This window comes from Aythya ferina (genome assembly GCF_964211825.1).
Source record: "Aythya ferina genome assembly, chromosome: 20".
Lineage (NCBI taxonomy): Eukaryota > Metazoa > Chordata > Aves > Anseriformes > Anatidae > Aythya > Aythya ferina.
Genome location: NC_140318.1, coordinates 4,140,949 through 4,162,426, shown reverse-complemented (window position 1 = coordinate 4,162,426; position 21,478 = coordinate 4,140,949). Strand labels below are relative to the sequence as shown.

General features: G+C 62.2%; 1 protein-coding gene and 1 long non-coding RNA gene across 2 annotated transcripts; one reads left to right on the top strand and one right to left on the bottom strand.

Annotated features, from left to right (window-relative positions):
* Positions 1-647: 647 nt before the first annotated feature.
* On the top strand, positions 648-4,529 carry LOC311421784. The gene is made up of 2 exons (XR_014685003.1): positions 648-1,452; positions 4,308-4,529. It is a non-coding gene; the product is annotated as an uncharacterized lncRNA (long non-coding RNA).
* On the bottom strand, positions 1,310-20,973 carry NCS1 (neuronal calcium sensor 1). The gene is made up of 8 exons (XM_084494112.1): positions 20,691-20,973; positions 8,703-8,727; positions 7,321-7,459; positions 6,721-6,799; positions 6,492-6,580; positions 6,266-6,343; positions 5,838-5,954; positions 1,310-5,351 (listed from the first exon to the last, which is right to left on the bottom strand). Exons 1-7 carry the CDS (start codon positions 20,752-20,754, stop codon positions 5,856-5,858), a joined length of 573 nt encoding a protein of 190 aa, XP_084350238.1. The 5' UTR covers positions 20,755-20,973; the 3' UTR covers positions 1,310-5,351; positions 5,838-5,855.
* Between the last annotated feature and the right edge of the window lie 505 nt (positions 20,974-21,478).

The following is a 21,478-nucleotide window of genomic DNA, read 5'->3' as shown; positions in this document are numbered from 1 at the left end:
GTGCTGAGAAAGGAACCCCCCCAGGACACCAGGAACCCTCCTCAGATTGGATTTCCCAGCGGCTGCGTGGGATGAAGGGGTTGGGGTGGGGTTGGGTGGGAGAGGGGCTGGGGGCAGAGACCCCCCCAGCAGGAGGGGGGCTGGGAGCAGAGCCCAGGCCTGGATGCGCTGAGCTTTCCCCCCCCCATCCCCGGCTCTGCTCTTGCTCAACGCCCCCCCAGTGGGACCGGGAGAGGCTGGGGGCGAGCATCGAGGGCCAGATCCTGCCCCAGGGCTGAGCACCCCTTGTCCTGCCCCAGCAGGGGATGGGGACCACCTCCACGCACAGCTGCTGGTGCCCAAACCCCCCCCCCAGCTTCTCCCCATCGCCTCATTCATCCCCCCAAGCTGCTCCCAGTCCCTGCAGCACCCGTTTAACTGGGCGTAGGGGGTTAACTGGGCTTTAACCCCTTCCTTGCTGCGGGGGGCTCCCATCCTCAGCGGGAACAGCCTCTGGGTAACCGCACCCAAAAACATCCTTCGGAGCCTTCCCCTCTCCTCGCCCTCTGCTGGCACAGCCGTAAATAAATTTATGGAGAGAAATAAAGAGGAGTTGGGCTCCGTGAGCCTCATGGGTCCCTTCCAACTCGGGATATTTTATGGTTCTTGATTGCAATACACGCTTTATCCCTGCGCCGGGGTACAACGCGCCTCCCGTGCGCCTCCCGTGCACACCCAGCCTCCTTGCTTAGACCTCCTCTGGCCTCCCCAGCAATAATTAGCCCCCCTCGTTAGGAGCTCGCCCAAACGAGGACGTGCTGGCAGGGCCTTGCAGCCTCCTTTCCAGCGGGCTCGAGCAGCACAGAGCCGCCCCGCGCGCATCCAAAGCCTCACCCGCGCCGCGAGCCCCCTCTGCGCGCCCAGCCACGGGGAGGGGGCCGCCGAGGGCGCGTAATTAAGGGCTGCGAGACGCAATTAGGGGATATTAATAGCAAATTGCTCGGCGGCCGCCGCTTGCCAAAAGCACCCCGGCGGCTCCCAGCCTGCTGCGCTGGCAGCGGGGCCGGAGGAGGTGGGGACAGGCTGCACGCGTCTGCTGCGTAAAGGAGGGAAAAAAAAAAAAAAAGGGTGTGGGCGAAGGGAGGAGCAGCGTTTTGGGGTGAGCTGAGGCCCGACTGCTTGTCTCAGCCCAGGAAGCGTGTGGGTAGGGTGTCCCTAACAGCCCCTGCTCAGGGCACCCAGCACCCAAAGGTGGCACCCGCAGCCCCTCCGCACAGACTCCCGGAGACTGCCTCCCCCTGCTGCACATCACAGACCACGGGTGCCTCGGTACCGTCATGAAGCTTTTATTTCCATCGTCACAAAGTTCCTGGGTTCTGTTTTTTTTTTTTTTTTTTTTTTTTTGTCTGTTTGTTTGGAACCGGTTGTTTTGCTCGGTTTGCTCTTGAATTCATCTCAAGACAAGGCAGCAGGGCATGCAAGCCGGGACGCCGGCACGGACGACGCGCAGACAGGCTTCACCTTGACAAACGAGGCTCTGCGCTGGAGCTGCTGCTTCTCAGCCCAGAGCTTGGCTGCCTCTTGGGGCAGGGCTTGTGGCCACACGAATGGAGAGAGAGAAGGGAGAGGGGTTTTCCTGCAGCACCGGGTCTTGTGCGTGCCACCGAGACCCCGGTGGGGACCCTGCGCGGCAAGCCCCGAGCTGCTGCGGTGCACCGGGGGCTGGCAGCTCCCTCCTTCACCCCAAAATTCACCCCAAACCTCCTGCCCTCAGCCTCCCCGAAGCCCTGGCAGAAGGAGGGGTGTCGCTGGCCTCCAAAAGGCCCCAGCCCCCCCCCAGTTTACATAGGGAGCGGGTGAGCTGCTTGGTGCCACCGTGCCGGCTGTGGGTCACCGCCTGTCCCCTCCAAACCCACCCGAGAGCAGCTCCAGCAGCCCTTGCAGCCGACCCCAAAACCCGTGGTCCTGCCCCAAGCAGGGATCAGACCCTCCCAGGACCCTTTTCAACCCCAGCTCAGGGTGGGGAGGATGCACCCCTGGCACCAACAGGGCTGGGGTCCCCCTCTAGCGCTCCGGGGGCACCCGATTGCAGCGATTGAAGGGCAGCTCTGGAGGAAAACTCCCACCTCACTTCTCTCTCTCGTGCCCTGGTTCAGGCCAGTACAGAGGCTGGGGGGGGTGTGTGCCCCCAGGAGGAAAAAGCTTTCCTCCTGCTTTTCCAGGAGGAAACGTCTCAGCCCAGCCCCAGAGCACAGGGAAAGGCGGCCACAAAGCAGCGACAGCGCGTGAACAGAGGACTGAAAAGAAGGGGAGCACAGACACTGCGTTTAATCAGGCAACACTGACGGGACAAATGAAGGGGGGGAGACACACACAGACGCTGCAGTCACCGGGGGGGGGACGGGGACACCCACGCCTCTGCCTCGGGTCCCCCTCCCCGGTGTCATTTCAGCCGCAAAACCGAGCGCAGGGAGTGGCCCGGATCGGGTGGGCTCCTGCCGGCTGCGTGGTTCGGATGATGATCGGGTTGAAAATGAGGACTGAAATTAATTTTCATAATAAATTAATCGGCTCCGACACAGCAGCTCCTGCCCCGTTCCCGGAGCTCCACGCGGGTGGGTTTCTTGCCAAGCCCCCGTGGCTGTGGCCCAGCACCCAGCGGCTCTCCGGGGCTCACCCGATGTCAGTGATGGGGAAACTGAGGCACGAGGAGGTTAAGGCCAACATTTCCAAGCAGGAGGAGCTTCAAGCCTTATTTGCAGCAGTACCGAGGAGCTGCGCGTCCCGGTGATGCTCAAGGAGGAGGTGGGGGCCCCAAGGAGAGACTGGAGGTGTCGCCAAGCCGGGGTCCCAAATCTGCAGCCAGGTCTGGGTGCTGTGGCCAAAATGATCTGCTCTGGGGCGTTCAGCTTGCCAAAAGGGGGCAGGACAGACCCCACAGCGGGACAACAGCCAGCCCCGGCCCTGCAGGAGGGTCCTTCCCCTGGGAAAACTTCCCCTCATCCCCCAGCAGGGTCCTCATCAACCAGCAAAGAGCTCTGTAATGCAGGCAAAACCCCTATTTTTGTTCCTTTTTTTTTTTTTTTTTCTCAAATGTGCAAATGCTCAGAAAAGGATGAGAGGGGGCAGAGGGGGCCGAGGGACTGCTCCATCCCACCCCATGCAGCAGCAGCAGGGGCTGCAGGCAGCCGCACCGGCTGGGCGGACGCTGAATTTTGGTATTTTGGGGGTTGGAAACTCCTTCTAGCTGGCTGCGCACCCCGCTTTCTTTGCAGGTTCTCCCCAAAAATCGGCGAGGGGTCGAGCTCGCTGTGTCTGGATGAGTGCTGACGGAGCTGAAGCACGGCAGCGGGCTGGGAGGGGCAAAGCCAATGCAAAAGGCATTTAAAAAAAAAAAAAAAAGGAGGGAAAAAAAAAAAAAAAGTCTTCCAGGGGAAGTGACAGAGCAAACATTTGCATTTGGCTGGGAATTATTCCGGGTGCTGTGGGTCCGTGGTTTCCCAGCAGACGATCCTCGTGGTGTCACATCGGTTGGCACCGGGGGGTCCAGCCCAGCGGGTCGGGGTTGGAGAAGTTGGAGGCACCGCGGGGATCTGCAGGAGGGAGCTGCGTTTTGGCCACAAAGCATCAAAAAAAAGGAGTTCCCAGGGCGAGGAGGGAGCGACGCCTTCCAGGAGCCCCCCGCAGCGGGACAGGGGCACCCTCGGGGTGGCAGAGACGTTCCTGTGGGCTCCCAGGCTCAGGGCTTGCAATTGCTCTCGGTGATCCAGTGGGTTTCCGTGGTGGGGACGGGCTGCCCCGTGCGCTCCAGCTCCCGCAGCCCTTTTGGTGCACAAAGCTCCAGTTTTTGGTGCCTCTTCCTCTCTGCCACCCCGCACGGCACCCGCCAGCTGCAAAGCGCATCCTGGGTTTTGCTGAGAGGTGGAAAATCCTCCCAGCGAGGTCGGAGGTGCAAAGCACAGCGGGAGGAGAACGGGGACGAGGGGGCTTCACCCCACAGCTTTTGGCTCTCCTGTGGGACGGGGCCGACCCCAACCAGCTCTTCCCCCAAACCCGGCCGCGGCTGCACCCGCTGCTGGCCGTACTGCACACAAAGTCAGCTCTCCTCGGGGATGGGGAAAAGCATTTTTGGAAGGGCATTTTTTTTGCTTTGGGGCTGTGCTCCTGGCTTCCAGCAGAACCTCGCGCGTCCCGCGGCTGATGGGCAGCCAGCTCCGTGCCGGGGGGCAGGCACGCCTTGCCACCATCCCCGAAGAAAAATAGGGATAAAGGAACCGTGTCCCGGCTTGGGAGAGAAACCCAACTCTCCGTTAATACTTCTCATGCAGGAAGGAAAGGAAACGATGCGAAGCAGCACGTGCTGGGCACCGGCTGCCTCCTCGCCCTGCCCCACGGGGAGGCCCAGCTGGTAAAAACGGAGAGCAGAGCGATGGAGCAGGAGGGGCTGCCCAAAACGACCCCCGGCTGAGCTGGCAAAGAGGAGGGAGACCGGAAAAATGCAGGAAATGGGGTAAATGGGAAGAAAAAAGAAGCTACGCCCCCCCCCCCCTTCAAACATCAGCCAGCACATGGCGTGTGGGGGGCGGAGGTGGGGGGAAGGCAGATTTTTGGCTTCATCGTTATTGCAGGCTCCCGATGCCCTGCAATAGGGTATGAGGATGTAAACCTTACAGATCATCACCTAGGTGTTCGGACACACACACACGAGAGACTAAACACGGCAGCAACATTTACAACGAATAAATAAAGATATCGATCGTCGAGATAGGCATATAAAAAAAAAAAGCCTCACTTCTTTCCACCAAAAAAAAAATAAAAATGAAAGAAAAAAGCACGATACCGTCTCACAAAAATAAAATAAAATAATCCTATAATAATATATATCCCTAGGGACCCGGGCTGGGCTGCCAGCGGCACGAGGGCTGTTCCCCATCACCGTTCGTGCCTCGGCTCCCCGAGCAGCACCCCGGGGTGCCGGCGCCCCGCTACCTTTGGGCTCCGTCTCCAGCCGGCCGGATCCCAGGAGAGGACCACGCCGGCGCATCCGCAGTCCGCTCCCAAAACGTAGGGAAGAGGAGCAAAGGGGGCGAGGAGGCTGGAGGGGCTCTGCCTTCGGTGCCACTCGACCCATTCCCCCGGCCCCGAAGTCCTGGGCGCTCGCCGCCGCTCAGACCGTGGTCTTTTGCAGGTTTTTTTTGGAAAAAGCAGAAGTTGGCGAATGGCAACGGCTGGTTCGGAGTGCAGAGAGGGGGAGTGAGCTCGCGCTTCAGGTGCATCCTTTGCTCGCGGAACAAAAAGGAAGGCCGGAGAGGGACAGGCAAGCTGCGCGCTGCGGTGGTCGGATGGCACGGAGAGCATCTTCCCCCAGGCATCTGCGGGAGGGGGGAAGAAAAGCACATAAGAACCAGGGGCAGATCCACAAACGTCTTGGGGGGGGGCAGCTGGGAACGCAGAGATCGTGGAAAGCTCAAAAATCCAGGGGGTTAAACCAAAAGCAGGACCCGGCACGGTCGGTGACCCCCAAACCCACCCCGAGACATCTCCGGAGCACAGCCCCGCGGGGCACGGGTGCTCAGCCCTGGGGTGCTGTGAGCCACAGCTTCCCCGGGACCGCCAGCTCCAGGGCACGATACAATGACACAGGACAAAAATGAAGCATTTAATGGAATATTGCTGCAGTGTCCCCACTCTGTGCCTCCCCTGCAGCGTGCGCAGCCGAGAGCGAGATTGGTGCCGCGGGCCCTGCCGCCACCGAGCGCTCGCCAGCTGGGAGGGTTTTTGGGCACCTTCGTGGACTGAGGGGCTCTCGGAAGCACCCCCCGACCTCCCCACCCGCAGCTCCCCCACGCCGGACTCACCGCCGCTCGGCCCCAGGACTATACGAGCCCGTCGTAGAGGGAGAGGGCTTGCACGATGGAGGGGTCGGCCTTGGAGCCCTCCTGAAACTCCTGCAGCGTCAGCTTCCCGTCCGCGTTCTGCAAAACGCCCCCGTTGAGGTGCTGAGCACCCCGAAGCCCCGGCAGCACCCACGCTGTCCCCACCACCAGCCCCCCCTCGGATCCCATTCCCCATCCAGCCCCCCCCACACGAAGAGCAGAGCCACGGGGGGCTCAGCACATCCCTGGGACCTGGCGTGGATTTGGGGACCCCCGAAGGGCACAGACCCTGCAGACAGCCCCATGGCTGCCCAGAGCCTGGGTTTGTGGGGATGGGAGGTACCTGCGAGAGCCCAGATGTGGCAAAGGGGGCCCAGAACGGCCTCCTGAACCCAGAATGTGACCCTCACCTTGTCCATCATGGCAAAAATCCGATCCACCCTTTTCTCCGGTGTGTTTTCCTCCTCGGGAAGCTCCACCGTGTTGCCCTGCAGCAGCAGGATGGGACACAGTCACACGCAGGCACAGCTCGTGTCCTGCCGGGCGGTGTCCCCACGCGTTTTTGTCCCCCCCCCGTCCCCACCTGCAGCCCCCTCATGGCACAAACCCAGGCAGACCCGACGGCCGGGCGCTTACCACCATCTGGTAAATGGCGTCCACGATGTCCAGCATCTCGTTCCTCGTGATGTACCCGTCGTTGTCCAAGTCGTACAGCTTAAACGCCCCTGCGAGAGAGATGTGGAGATGCTTGGGGCCCCGACACGTGCCCAGTCCCAATGAAAACCTGCTGCACCCCCTCACCGCACCCCCAAAGCCACCCCAAAGCCCAGGGCTGAGCCCGGCAGCGCCCCACGGGGCCACTTACACCTCAACTTCTCGTCCAGCGTCCCCCTGGAGGTGACCGACAGCGCCTGGATGAACTCCGAGAACTCGATCCTCCCGTCCTGGGGGAGGAACAGAGGGGTGTGAAGGAGAGGAGGGGGCGAAGGTGCCGCTGCCAGCCCCGTGCCACACGAGCCAGCCCCGTGCATCCCGGCGGTGCGAGCCAGCTGCCGGCGCACAAGGCACAGCTGCCAGCATCCCACCGCGAGCGCTGCCCCCGCTGCGAGCGCAGGGGACACCTTGCGGGTGGGCTTTTGTCATCGAGACATCTCATTTCTCCTCTCTCGCCGCCTTTCCCCACGTGATTCTCATCGAATGAAGTGAGCGCGGGGGCTCGCTCGCTCCAGCTGCTCCGTTTTAATTTCACGCCCCGGGGAGCGCTGGAATATTTTGCGCCTCGAACATTGCGCAGCTGTTCCGAGGCACAGCACCGAGCTGAGCCGTTGGGAAGCAGCACGCTTGGTACCTGGGGGTCCCCTTGTGCCCCCCCTTGCCCAAAACACCACCAAACCCACCCTGCCAAAGCGCAGCCGCCGGCCCAGCCCCGAGCCCCGTGCGCCGTGCCCGCGGCTCGCGGACTTACTTTGTTCTCGTCGAAGACGTTGAAAACAAAGGTGGCGAATTTGGTGGGATCGCCGAAGGGGAAGAACTGCTTGTAGATCTTCTGAAAACCAGCGGCGTCGAGCTGCCCGCTGGGGCAGTCCTTGATGAAGCCCTTGTACCTGCAGAGGAAGGGCAGAGGGACGGGCGTCGCGTGGCTCCGCTCGCTGAGCGCACCCCCGGAGGCACGGAGGTGCTGGGTGCCCCCGGCCCCGCTCCCCTCGCTGCCTGCAGCACCCAGCCCATGGGGGACGAGGTCCTGGTGGGCATCACAGAGCTGGAGAAGCGCCGAGTGGCACCGGTGACACCGAGCAATGCCCGGCAGCAGCCCAGAACTGAGCCACGTTCACGTTGCGCACTGGCAGGGGACGGGGACACACCGCCCGGCCAGGAGCAGAGGGGAGCACACGTGGCACATCCACACCTCAGGGCATGGCCCCAGAGCTGCCGCCACCCCCTAAATCCCGAGCAAGGGAAGCTGACACCCCGCTGCCAAGCCAAATTCCCATTTAAAGACCCTCCCTCGGCAAGGCTCACAGCAGAAGCCCCAAAAGCACCCCCAGGACCCCAGTGCCGCGTGCCCGTCCTACAGCAGCTTGGCTGTGCCATGGGATCAGGCACCCACGGGACTCATCCGGGCTGCCCCAGCCCCGGGCAGCTCCTTGGGCTGGGCACAGGGAGAGGGGCAGGAACCCTTTAAACCCCAAAAAAAGAGCTGCTGCACGGGGGGCAATCCCAGAAGGTGCAGGGGAAGGGGACGGCTGGTTCCTGGGTAGGGGGGACAGCACTGGGACCCCGTGGGACCCCCTGGGACCCCGCAGGGCACACGAGCATTACGCAAGGCCCTGTCTGGATCCGCCAGCACCCGCTGCAGCGGCCGAGGGCTGGAGGAGGAGGGGAAGGGGGCGGCGAGGTGGGAAACCGAAGTGCCGGTGACATCTTTTCCACGGTGCTGCAGCGCTGACTCATCGGGGTTGGGGGGGGGGAAGGATGAGAGAAAGAGATAAAGAAAGAAAAGCTTGACTGGTTTGATGGGGAGATGAAAGGGAAGCGGTGGCTTTTTTAGGGCGTCGCGTTTGGGGGGCGGAGGGGATGGGGTGGGTGCACGCTGCCAGAGAGGCATCGCCGTGTCCTTGTCGCTGTCAGGGCCGGGCTGCCAAGGGACACCCGATGGCACCCCTGGGTGCTGGTGCTGTGCCTCAGTTTCTCCCACCTGGCTGCTGCAGGTCACCAAAGGCTGTTAGCAAGGGAAAGGCGCCCCGTGCTTTGGGCAAACCTCTTGTGGGACCCCTCTCCACTCAGTCCCCGAGTACCCCCGGCTCCTGCCCCGCACCCCCAGCACCTCACTGCCACGCCAGTACTCACCACTGCTGCACCTCCTTCTCCGTAACTGCAAGAGGGAAAAAAAAAAAAAAAAAAAAGAAGGGAAAAGAAGAAGAAAAAGGAATTTAGTGTTTGCCCAGTGCTGGCGCTGCTCTGCACTTCCCATAAGCTGCTTCCAGGCCTGGAAGGGGGAGGAGGTGCCCATGGGCACCACGTGCCCAAACCCAGGCTTTGCATCCCCGTGAGCTGCAGCCTCCGAGGCACAGCCCAGGGCTCACCAGGGGGTCACCCTGGGCCCCCCCAGCCCCAAAAGCAGGGAGCCTACAAGGACGTTTTGTCTCCTGCAAGGGGAGCACGGTAAGATGCTGTGAACCACGCGGGGCTGGTTTGTGCGAGCAGGATCCGGCCCTGCCCTCCCACCTCCCCGCAGCCAAAAGCATCCCCAAAACATCTTGCAGGAACGTCTGCTTTGGGGTGCCAGCATCCCCCCGACCAGGCTCACCAGCCCCTCGCCCCCCGCCTGCTGCTGCCCTCCAGCCCTGGATGAAAAGCTCGCTGCAGCTCTGGAGCCCTTTGCATGAGCCTGGTGCTTGGCAGCAGCTCCCTCTGGGTTCGCATGAATACACAGCATGTGAAAATTTGGTTCCTTTCTGCAGCCCCCCCCTCCCTTCCCGGGATTATTTTTAGCTGCAATTGTCAGGTTTCCATGCGGTGCTGCCCGCCGGGGATCCCCCGCAGCAAACGCTCGGCTCCGCGCCCCTGCGCACCTCCTGGAGGAGGAGGAAGGTGCCGAAGGCTGCGAGATTCACCCAGCAGAGCCCCCCCTGACAGCAAACCAAGAGCAGCAGGCGGTGCCAATGGGGATGGTGACACGGACAGGGCTCTGACGGGCAGGGGGGCGCAGTGCTGCTGATGCCAAAACCATTTCAGGCATGTGGGACGGAGCAGGAGCTGTGCTGGGTGCGAGGTGTGCACGGAGCGCCCCGAGCATCCCGCCCCAGCCCACCCCTGGCACCGGCCTGAGCGTTTCTAATCGGATGTCAGGACACTCAGAGACCTGCAGCCTGCGATGGTTTCGCTTTCCCACCCTTTGGGGATCGCCACGTGGCTTTTCCAGCTCGGGATACAGCCGCCCAGCAATGGATGCTCACAGCACATCGCAGCCAGCTTTGAATTCGCACGCTTCGCTACCCAGGTGCTCGCTGCCTCCGAAGCACACGGATGACGGCGATGAAACACATCACCAAACCCATGCCGGGCCTCTGGGGGGGTTCACAGGGCTTCGGAGAAACCCCAAAATACACCGACTAGAAGATGGTGAGCATCAACAGCCCTGAGCAGCTCCGGGTGCTGTTCCGGAGCTCGCCTTGCAGACAGCAGCCCCGGCTGAGGGCAGCTGCAGAGCCCAGAGGTGCTCAGCAGAGGAAAGGCTGTCACGGCACGGGCAAGCAGTGGGATGCAGCACTCTGGGGAGCCCCAAACTCCAGCACCCCGCTGCGGGAGCAGTGCCTGGCTGGCACGCGAGCAGGGAGCCCGCTGCCAGCACGCTGGCACGGGGGAGCGGCCTCGTTAGTCATTTCCCTTGCATCGCGCATCTAAATAATAATAAAAAAGCAATAGGTCTGAAATTCGCCGGGATAACGAGGCTGAGCGGAGATGTGTCAATGTGCAAACAGCTGATAAAAATAGAGAGCCCAGCCACATCAACAGATGCCAATTACCTTGGGTGGCAAATACAAGGAAGCAGCCTTCCAGCAGAAGGATTTACAACGTGCCTGGCAAAAGGCGCAGGGCGCAAAGGGCGAGGGCTGGCGGGAGGTGGGTGCGGGGGCAGGGGGGGGTCCCAGCCCCAGGATCCCCACACACCACAGCCCCGAAGGGTGCAGCGGGGTTGGGCTCAGTGGGATGGCAGCCAAAGGGTCGGCTTGGTGGGGGCTGCGGGGGCAGGAGTGGGGAGAAAGGCTCAGGGATGCTCAGCACCCAGGCTGGAGGATGCTGGTGGGGTTTGGCTGCGCCATGGGAGGGATTTGGAGGGTTGTTTTGGCAGGGTTGTTTGGTGGGAGGAGAGTGGTCGTGGGAAAGGGTCGCACAGGAGTGTCCTTCCAAAAGAGATGCTGAGCAACGCCTCGATCAGATGCAGCTTTCTGTGCACACATCCCCTGGCACCAGGATACCCGTCGGAGCTAACGGGATTCGCGCCTGGAGGATGTGCAGAGGTGCCCCCGGGTACCAGCCCCGTGGCCCCAGGCTCTCATGGAAACCAACACAGGCAGGTGGGAGGAGGAAGAGGAGGAGGAGGAGGAAGAGCAGGAGCTGGAACAGCGCTGGGGATAGCGGCAGCAGCGTGGGGACACGGCCAGGTGCTCAGCTCAGCACCTCTGGGAGATTCACGTTTCGCTCTCTCCCGCTCGGCTTTTCTCCCACCGTGCTATTTCGGTCCTGGGAGCTGCCTTTCAACTCCAGCAGGAAACAATTAAGAAATCTGTGCTTTTTTTAGTACAGGAGAAACGCTGGTAACGACACGCGCGGGCTGGGCGGAGAGTGGGGATGCAGCCGGCTGCCTGGCACCCGCGGGGAGCGGGCCCTGCTCCGGGCACTGCCCCTGGGGCTCCCTGGGCCCTGCAGGGAGGGATCCTCAGCTCCGAGGGTTTCCATATCTGCAGTTACCGAGCCCAGGCAGGTTACTGCTTTGCGGCTGCGTCTTCCAGCTGGCCCAACCTCACCAGGTTTGGATGCTCTGGGCGGCACCGATGAGGGATGCTGAGGAGCGTCCCTGCAGCAGGGAGCTGCGGCCACGTAAACCTGGGGGGCACGGCGCCCTCCTGGCCGGGCTGAGCTGCCTGGCCTGGGCACAGGACAGGGGGTGCATGCAGGGGCAGGGCTGCCCCCCACACTCCCCCCAAGCCATCCTCAGCAGCTCAGGGCGCTCAGCATCTCTCCGGCACGCAGAGCGCACCCGAGCTTACAGAAAGTGCGGCGGCTGCTGCATTCCCCTCCCCCCCCAGCATCGATTCCGGCGCGATGCTGAGCTGATGCAAATCAATTTGCAGCGATACAACACAGGCAGGCTCGACCCCGAGCGCTCAAGGACAAGGGATTGCCCGCAGCGCGTCCCAGCGGAGCGGGGCCCCGCTCTGCGGTGCCGGGGGCGCGCATCCCCAACGCCCTGGGGCTCAGCGGTGGTCCCCTGGGGACGGATGGCCCACAGAGGCTTTGGGGTGGCTATAAATAGTGCACGTAGCTGCTCCTTAATGGATGCAGCGCGCCCTGGGACCCTGTGGGATGAAAGGCACTAAATCAAAGCTGGGTTTGGGTATTCGTTATGAACCGTGATGCTGGAGGAGGCATCGCCGAGCTGGGAGCCCCCACGCCGCGCTGCAGCCGCCCTCCCTCCCGCAGGCACAACGCCGGGCGGCAGCTCCGCCGTCAGCACCGATGTTTCCGCCTCTCTTGTCAAAGCGTGGGGAAAGGCACAGGGGAAATGCTGAGCACAGGGGCAGGAGCAGCACAGGACCTGCCCCAACCCATGCCCACGGGCCCTCGCTGCCCCTTTGCAGCACCCCCGGGTGCGTCCCCGCTCCCATCTCGGCCAGGAGGAAGGTTTCGGCCCCACATCCCACACCGTGCACAGGGACACCCAGCAACAAGGGGACAAACCTCAGCTCTCAGCTCCCTCAAGCAGCACCCAGCCCCCTGCTCCCAGCTCCCAGGACCCCAAACTCCCACCCTCCTGCCCCCTCCTCCCCATCAATCCCCAGCAGTGACAGCGCTGTCACCACCCGCCCTCCGCATGCCCCCTCTCTTCCCACCACCCAGCTGCCACTGCAGCAAGAAACAGCTCCGGTTAATCATTGCTCGAGCCCGTTAATTTGTTTGCCAGGCTGCGAGGAGAGGAGGACGCGGGGCTGCGAGTCCCCACCCGTGCTGTGCCCGCGTGGGAGCTCATCATTTATAGGACCAGGGCAAGGACGGGGCAGCTGTAGGGCTGCAGGAGAGATGGCCGGACCCCAACCCCTCTGGGGACACTTCTCTCACATGACAGCACCCTGACCCCAACAGGGCTGCCAGATCAGAAAAACCAGAGTTAATTATTTCCAGCCACAAATGGCACTCGGCCTCCAGCTTACCTAAAGACGACGCTCTCCGGATGGGCGGGTGGATGCTTGAGGCCGCCTAAACCTCCCCAGGATGCTCAGTGCAGCGCCCAGGCGAGCTTAAATCAGGCACCCACGTGTGTGCAGAGTGTGTGCTCCTGCGTGAGCAAAGTCTGAGCTCACACGTGAGTCAACTGGGCACCCACGGGTGTGCCAAGTGGGCACCCATGTGTGTGCCAGCCGGGCGCCCATGCGTGCACTGGATGGGCACTCCTGCAAAAATAAACTGTGCGGCTCTATGCGGACAAGTCGGGCACTCATGCATAAAGTGCATGCATTATTTGGGTGCTCCTGTGCAGATGATTGGGTGCTCGTGCATAACTTCACAGGGCGATTGTGCACGCACTGCCTGGGTGCTCAGGCGTGAGTGAAAGGGGGACTCATGCGTGACCGCGCTGGGCGCTCGCGTGTGGTTCTGTTGGGTGCTCGTGCATTTATCGGGCACTCATGCATGAACTAATTGAGCACTCAGGAGTAAATTAGTGTAATTAGCAGATTACACACTTGTGCACGTACTAATTGGGTGCTCAGGCGTGAATGGATCAGGTGCTCGTGCATAAATTAATTGGACCCTCGAGTGAGAACCGATGGGGGGCACAGGCACCAAGGAACTGGGAGCGCACAGGGACCAGCGTGCGACCGAGCACCAGCCAACTGGGCGCCCATGCATAAATTAACTGGGTGCTCCTATGCCAATTAATTGTGCGCTCGTGTGTGCAATAATTGGGCACTCATGCGTGAACTTATTGGGTGCTGACGCGTGAATTAACGGGGCGCTCATGCACGAGCTAATTGGCCCCTGATGCGTAAAACAACGCGGCGCTCCCGCGTGAACCTGGCGCACCCTGCAATTTGTGCCCAACACACTCCACCCCTCACCTCTGCGAAACGCGTAGTTAAGGATTGTCTGAAGATAAATGTGTTATAAACTCCGCTTTCAACATCGTCACAATGTTAATCTGCATCAATTACAAACCGCGCTGCTCCTCCCCGCGCACAGGCAGCCGGGACCAGCAGGACGCACGAGTGCTCGCTGAGATTCGCTCCTTGCCCTGGGATTGGGGTTGCAGGGACGAGCACCACGGCCCGAACCAATCCCCACTGCACGTGGAGCCCTTTGCCCGTGGGCTTGCAGCAGGCTTCACGCCTCATTCTGCCAAACACCTAACCGTGAGGGTCGGGGCATCTTGTCCAGGACCCCCTGGCCCAAACTCCAGCCCTCGGCCCTGCAGAGCGGGTTGCAGGGTTCACAGCATCACAGCCGGGATGGTTGTTACAGATTTCAAGCCTCTCCCCACAAAGCACGCCCCGAGCAGGCAGCAGCAGCTCAAGCCCTTCACCAGGCGTTAGCCAGGACTGCAACGGTCCAGGCAAGGACTGAAAACAGCGCTGGAAGCACCCACAGACTCACGCATGCAAGAGCGTTGGGGCGTCCTTCAGACCCCAAAATGCACTGAACGGCACCAGCCGGTGCCATGTGGCCGTTCCCCTTTTGGGGAGCAAAACGCCTGCCATGTGCCTCGGGACACGGCTTGTGCCCGGGGACTTTGTGCAGGCAGCGGGGGTGGAAAGCAGCAGCTTGCCCGGGGCCGGCTGGAGCGTGGGCACGGAAACTCCTCCAGCAAACAGCACGCCCCCAGCTCCGGCACCAAACTCCCCCGGCACGCAGCACAGGGCTGCAGGGACGTGCTACGGGGGAGCAGAGCCGTGACACCCCCAGGCTGCTGCAGCACCAGGGGCTTGCTGCTGGCCCCAGCATCACCCAGCCCACCCCGTGCCTCCTGCCCTGCTCTGTCACTTCGGGTAGTGGGTCTGGGACCATCCATCGCCCCCTTTTAGGGCGCTGCAGGGCTCCCCCAAATCCCCACGGTACATTTGGTGACGGCAGCTTTTCAGATACGCCGCACGTCAGCACTTCAGAAATGTGGGTTGTTCGGCCCTGATGACTTGGTTTCATTTAAATTCTGGATTAAATATGTAACCAAGGTCCTGGTTAAACGTTACAGAGCGCTTTGCCTTCGTGCCCCCCAGCAGGGCTCAGCCCCACGGCTACCGGACTGCCCGAGGACTCGATCCGCTCCCCATCCTGCTCCAGGTCACCAGGGCTGGGGGCTGCGGTGCTGGGGTCACCCCCATGGACACAACCATGGGAACAGCCTGACCACCGATGCTGTGGCCAGCCCCGAAGTATTTCCTTCTGCTAACCCAAACCCTGCGTGCCCACAGCTCCTCCCCACGCACCCCAGCAGCGCCCAGCCCCGCTCCCAGCCGCGCTGCCCACACGTCCCCACGGGGGGACCCATCCCCAGCATCCCAATGCCACCGTCCTCCTCCTATCACCCTTGTTGTAGGGTCACCACCACCACCAGAGCTGCCTACCTCTCAGAGGGGGACACTGCCAGCCCAGCACGTCCCATCCCAGCCTGGGTATCTCCCCGCTCCTGTCCCCATGGCTCACACGCCACCAGCATCACCATGGGTCCGGGTGGCTCTGCGCTGTCAGGAGCACAGGAGTGGCACTGTGGTGACAGTGGTGAGGTGACAGCAGTGCCACCCGTGATGCTGAGATGGGGAAGGACTGCGTGTGCTCCTGGCCCTCCTGTCCCCACAGCTGCCACCAGCGGTGCCTGCACACACGGGCCCGCGAGCCGCTCTGCTCTCATCTCCCCCCGCGGCTGACACGGGCAGCAAAACCAATACGCAGTTAAAATCCCTTTTAGACTTCATCAAATATTCAAGGGGCCGACGGCAGGCTTTGGAAACCGGGTTCGGGGAAGAAGCAGCAGTCGCTCTTTGCAGCACAGGCAGCAGAGGAAGGGCAGAGCACTGAGCCTTGGCTGGGGAGTTAATGAATCACGCTGAAGGCTCCCACGGCACAAGCCGGTGGCTGCAGCAGGTTTCTCCCTGGCTCTGTTTGATCCCAGCTTCCCCACGAGCCGAGGCAGCGATGCCCCACGGCGAGGCATCCTTTTCTTAGGGCTCCCCCTGTCCTAAGAGGGCCCAGAAGGCGAGGAAGGCACAAAGCGAGGCCACGAATGTTCCCCCCCCCCCCCCCCCCCGATCGTTGGGCTCCTCCCTGGAGCAGCCGCTTCCTTTGATGCCTTCAGAGCCTCTTGTTTCACAACCTTAATTATAACGGCAGCAGCAAAGGTCAGCAGAGTGGTTAAGCAGATCCATTAACATGTCAGGGGATAAATGAAATGTGATTCTTCCGATGCCTTCGCAGCACCAGGCCGTGGCTGCCTCGCTCGGTTGTGGGGTGGGGGCCAAGGTCCCCCTCGTGTCCCCTCCTCGTGTCCCCCCCGGGGACCACAGGGGCTGGGTGCCGCAGGTCTGAAGCCCCAAAGCTCGCTGTGCTCACACCTACCCTGGGACAACGAGATGTGGGATTTGCCACGAGGAGAGCAGGGTCTCCCTGGGGTAGGGGCTGCAGGTGCTCTCCAGGCCACCACAGCCCCCTGGAGACATAAACTTGCGTCCCCCCCCCTTCCAAGATCGCAGTGACCGGGAGCCTGCACCACAGCCACCACCTCTGCAGCACCCGGGCTGGGTGCTCCCATCCCCAAATTCCCTTTTGGGCTCCTGCAAATGCCTTTATGCACCAAAAGCAGCCAGCAGCAGCTCGGCCTGGGCTTCCAGCACTGGGCTTGCGCCCACCTTGGCACCCCAAGGGGGGTCTGCAGCCCCACGCCACCCGCCCACCCCAAAGGAGAGGATCCCGAGGCACTGGCTACCCCAAAATGGTGCACGTAGGGCAGAGAGAAGGGACATGGGGCTGGTGCTACCCCCAGCCACTGCGACCTCCCCACGCTCTGGGTGTTTCCCCCATCGTTTGCTGGCGCCGGGTGCTTAAGCACCGGGCTCGCTTCTCACCAGCGTGCCCCAATTTCCACCGGGTGAGCAACAGGAGGGATTCCAACACCACCCGGCCTGGCAGAGGAACCCAGAGCCCGGGGCCAAACCCTTTGGAGGATAAAAATAAACCCACAGCGGGGAGCCACCGACGTCCTCCGCTGTGCCACCCGGCCCCCTGCTCCTCCCCACGGCCCCGGCTCCATCCCTGCACCCCCCCAGCCGAGGAACCCCCCCGGTTTCCTGGCTGCAAACTGCTGCAGCTGGAGAATTTTCTTTCTTTTCCCCGCAGAATTTAGCCAGCCGCCACACAGCCCCGTAACTACCAATCGATCTGTTTGTAGTTTGCTCTTAAACTAATGCCCATTAATTCAATGCATTACTGTCGAGCAACAGAGCCAATTTTGCGGCTTATTGTAAAAGAGCAGAAAATGATGATGCCGGAGTGAGCTGAAAATCCACAAAATAGATCACAGTGGGTGGGACGCGGCTCCTGGGAGAAGAGCATCTTCCTCTGCTCGCACCCTCTGCAGCCCGGGCACCGCTCCCGTGCCTCCCCCAGCACCCCGGGTCCCGGGGGTGTCACGGCTGGCGTGGAAATAACGCGGTGTTAGGGGGGCTGCACCGGGGAAAAAGCTGCGGAGAGCAAACTTGGAGAGCCACCCCCAAAAACGACCAGAGGGAAAAAGCTGAAGTGTGCTTTTCCGGAGCAACCTCGGACTTTTAAGCCTGTTTTGTGATTTGAAGGGTTGCCGGCACGGTGGTGGTGCTGCGAGCAGGGACACCCAGCGCTGCCTGGAGTCCATGGCGAGCCCTTCCCAAGCACGACACACGCTCTGCGCCCACACCTGCTTTGCACAACCTGCCCTCGAGGCCTGGCCAGGACCTTCACAACACCCCAGGACCTTCACAAGCTCAGCAGAACCCACTCCCAAATCCCACGGTGGCCCTGGTGCAAGCACCTGGAGCTAAATCCCCAGCAAAGAGGGGAGCCGGGCACAGCCCTGGGGAGAAGGGGGCTCCTCGAGTCTCCAGCATTAACACCCCCGGGACAAAACACACGGCAGCCAAACCTGTCTCTGAGCTACCTCAGCGAGGCACGGGGAGGATTAATAAATTAATGATTATAAAGCACTCTGAGAGCTTTTGGATGAGAGGCTCCATGGAAGCACAAGGCAGGAGATGATTTATTATTCATTACTGTTGTCATTCCTCCCACACAGCAGCAGCCCGGCCTCCAAGGAAGGCTGAGGCCTTGCAGGGCTCGCTTGGTGCTGCCAGATTTTCGTGGGCACTCGGGTATTGGGAGATGATGAAGGACTCACGGCGATGGGTCCAAACCAACAGGGCAAGCCCTTGGGCGTCCTTCTGCACCTTCAGGTGCCCAAGTGCCATTAAAGCCACCCCCCGGCACCGTAACGGCGAGGGGAGCCCAGGTGAGGGGCCCCAGCTCCTGCCCTTCCCCGTCTGCTCCTGGAGGGCTCAGGACGAGCTGCGCTGAGCAGCAGCAGTGACACGATTTTGGTGGCCAACCTGCAGCATCCTCAGCAGCACCCCCAAATCGCTGCGCCCAGGGCCAGAGAAAGGCCCCGGGGGTGTCACCAGAGGGGACGGGGGACACCAGAAGCCACCCGGCACTGGGACATGGTGCAGGCTGGGGGTGCGGCCCCCCTGTAGTCCCTCAGGTGTGACAGATCTGCAAAAAAGTGGCGTGGGGTAAGAGGGGATGAGCGCTCTCCGTCCCTCCCAGCCCAACCAAGACGGGGTTGGTCGTGGTTCGCTTCGTTTCCTTGTCAGATCGCACAAGTAGAAAATGATGCAATGGAAGGAAATCTCATCGTGGGAGAAACCCTTCATGCACATGGTTTTCACCCTCGTGGGAGCATCCCTGGGGCACGAGCAGGTCCCCGTTATCAGCCCCTGCACAGCACCCACCTGGGTGTGCTGTAAGAGCAGCGGGACCAGCAGCAGGCACAGGGGGGGCCCAGCACCCACTCAGCAGCATGGCAAGGGGCTGTGGGGACGGCAGCCACACACCGGGGACAGTCACCTAAGGGTGCTCATCACCTGCCAGAGTGGTGCTGTGACACCACAGACCCGTGTGACATGGGCAGGAGCCACTGTCCCCTGCTCCAGCCAGGGACCGTGTCCCTCCTAGGGCACCCGGTGCAAACCTGCACTGCCACCTGCATCTCCTCTGTGCCCAGATTCCCCCAAAAGCAGAAGGAAATGAACATTTTCCAGTCTCACAGCGGCTGGAGGTAAATCAGAGGCTCCCAGACGTGCCTGGGAGGGCCCCGTGCAGTGCTTGGCTAGCCAAGAGAGCGCGCGGCTCGCCTTGACGGCTGCAGAGAAGGGGCAGAAACACTCAGCAAAAGGAATTAATCCCGGAGACAACAGGGGGAATGAGCAGAGCTCAATAAGCAGGGCCTGGTGTTAGTGATGGCCACACGGAAAGGGAAGGGCACCCGAGAGGGAGGTGCAGAAAGTTGCGAGCGAAGCGATTCCAAAGGCGGTGACCCTCCGCTGGCCCCATCCCGCAGAGACACCCCCAGACGATGGCTCCGCCGGCGCTGCGTCTGTCAGCACCACTGCTGGGAAGACACGGGGCAGCTCTCCCTGTGTGCCAAAGCCTGGGGTCACCCATGGGTGCAGAAAACCCAGCGCGGTTTGGACACCACCAGGGGATGAGGCTGCTCTCTCCATCAGAGCTCGGATGCTCGCACGGCGATCCCCAGAACCAGCCCACCTGCACCCGCCGTGGGGACACCACAACCCCCATCCAGCCCCTGCCACCCCCAGGGGCTGGCCCTGCCACCTATTTTTTGCCATTTCTGCTCTCCGAGCCGCTGAGCCAGGGTGCCCCAAGCCACCCCCTGCCACCCCTCGCGGGCTGGCTGTGCGGACGTGCCCCCACGAGCCGCCCTCCTCCCGGCTGTGCACCGGCGAGAGAGAGGGAAGCAACCCGGCGTGTGGGGTTGTGCAATGCACCAGCATTGCCTCCTCTCCATATGGGAGAACTTGCTGCATCCTAATCTATTGCCTTTTTGGGTAAGCGCTGCCGTGGGACTGCAGCAATGACAGGGGGAGAGCTCGCAGGTCTGCTGCACGTTAGCGGCTCCCCGGCCAAGGAGAGGGGGGAAATATCTGCGCCCGGCGAGCGGGGAGGCAAACTTGAAGCGCCAGAGCCTTTGTTTCCTTTGTGCATCCCTTCAGGATAACCAAAAATAATAAAAAAAATAAATAAATAAAAAGGGGGTTGCTAAAACTGGATGGCTCAGCCGCTAGCCACGCTAATAAGATTACAGCGGAGGATCAGAGGGGAAAGCCACTCACTCAGAACCCCGGGTTATTGAACTGCTGCTCAGATACTCGCAGGAAAACACCGAACCCGGTGCCGGCTCACACAGCAACAAAGGAGCCCCCGCCAAGTATCGCCCCCAAACTTTGAGGGCCACCCGGACGCCCTGGTTATGGGGGCACAGCCCCCGGCCGGGGGTACGCAGCCGGCAGCGGGGCCGGGGGGCTGCAGAGCAGGGCCTGGGGGGGGGCTGAGGGCAGGATGCGGCCCCCCCCCCCCCGCTATCAGCAGCTCCGAAACAGGCCGCGGAGAATGGGGTTGGGAAGAAAAACGCCGGGTTCCTGCGGCTCCCTGCCCCTCTCCTTGCCCCCGCTGCGTGATATATATAAATAAATAAATATACCCAGGGCTTTTTTTTGTGTTTTTTTTTTTTTTTTTTTTTTTTTTTTCTCTTCCTCCTCCTCCCAGCCTAATCCCTGAATTCTTGCAACAAAGCCCGGCGGAGCCTGCGCCTTCTGCTCGGGGAACGGGGCCCCGGTGCCCGGGGAGCTCCGTGCGGGCCGCCAGGGGCCGGAGGGAGCCGAGGGGCTGCGGGGGGACCTGGGGGGCACCTGGGGGGGACCTCGGAGCCGCCGCCCCCCGCGCCCCAGCCGCCCCCCGAGGCACAGCCGCTCGTTTTCCCCGACCCCCCCACCCCCTCCATCCCCTCCCCGGTATACTCACAGTAGGTTTTCCTGGTCAGCTCCTCCACAACTTCGGGCTTTAACTTGCTGTTGGATTTCCCCATGGTGGCCGGCGGCTCCCCCCGGCTCACTGCGGGGGCATGGAGCGCCGGGGCCGGGGGCCGGGGGTCGGGGGGGGAGAAAGCTCCCTGCCGGGCTACATCCCGGGGAGGGCAGGAAGGGACCGGGGACGGTTGGAGGGGGGTTAAAGGGGGGGGCTTTGTTGCCGGGGCTCGGTTTAGCAGAGCCTGGAGGCGCTGCGGGGCCGCCCCGTGGCTGCGCGCACCCTGCGCGCGTCGCCCTGGCTGCGCGCACCCTGCGCGCCCTCCCCGCTCCCCGCCCTCCTCCGGCAGCCGGGATGGGAAAGGATGGGGATGGGGATGGGGAGGGGGTGGGAAAGGATGGGGAAGGGGTGGGAACGGGCGGCGGCCTCCCCCGGCACAGGGGGAGGAGGCTGCGCCGTGGGCTTGGGGTTTGGGGGGCTCCGGGGATGCCCCTCCCCAAGGACCCCCCTGGGGATGCCCAGCGCTGCCCCCGGCTGGGGGCAGGTCCCCGCCTCCCCCCCATGCTCTGCGGTGTGCCCATGGAGCCCGAGCTCGGTTTAAAACCCCCCCCCGGCTTCAACCTCCAGAGATTTGTGGCACTGCCAGGAAACCGTGCGAGCTCTGAAAGCGGCGGCGCTCGGCTTTTTTTCTTTTTTTTTTTTTTTTTTTTTTTTTTCTGCCTCAAAACCACGCAGGGCTTCAGGGCTCTAGCAGAGCTCTGCGTGCACGCATGCACGGCCATGAG

Bases quoted from the DNA above. Each gene is read 5' to 3' on its own strand.
- NCS1 (XM_084494112.1), bottom strand. From the start codon at position 20,754: ATGGGGAAATCCAACAGCAAGTTAAAGCCCGAAGTTGTGGAGGAGCTG. The intron at 8,728-20,690 runs GTGAGTATACCG...TCCCTCTTGCAG, and splicing joins GCTGACCAGGAAAACCTACT to TTACGGAGAAGGAGGTGCAG. The intron at 6,344-6,491 runs GTAAGCGCCCGG...CTGCTGCTGCAG, and splicing joins ACGCCATTTACCAGATGGTG to GGCAACACGGTGGAGCTTCC.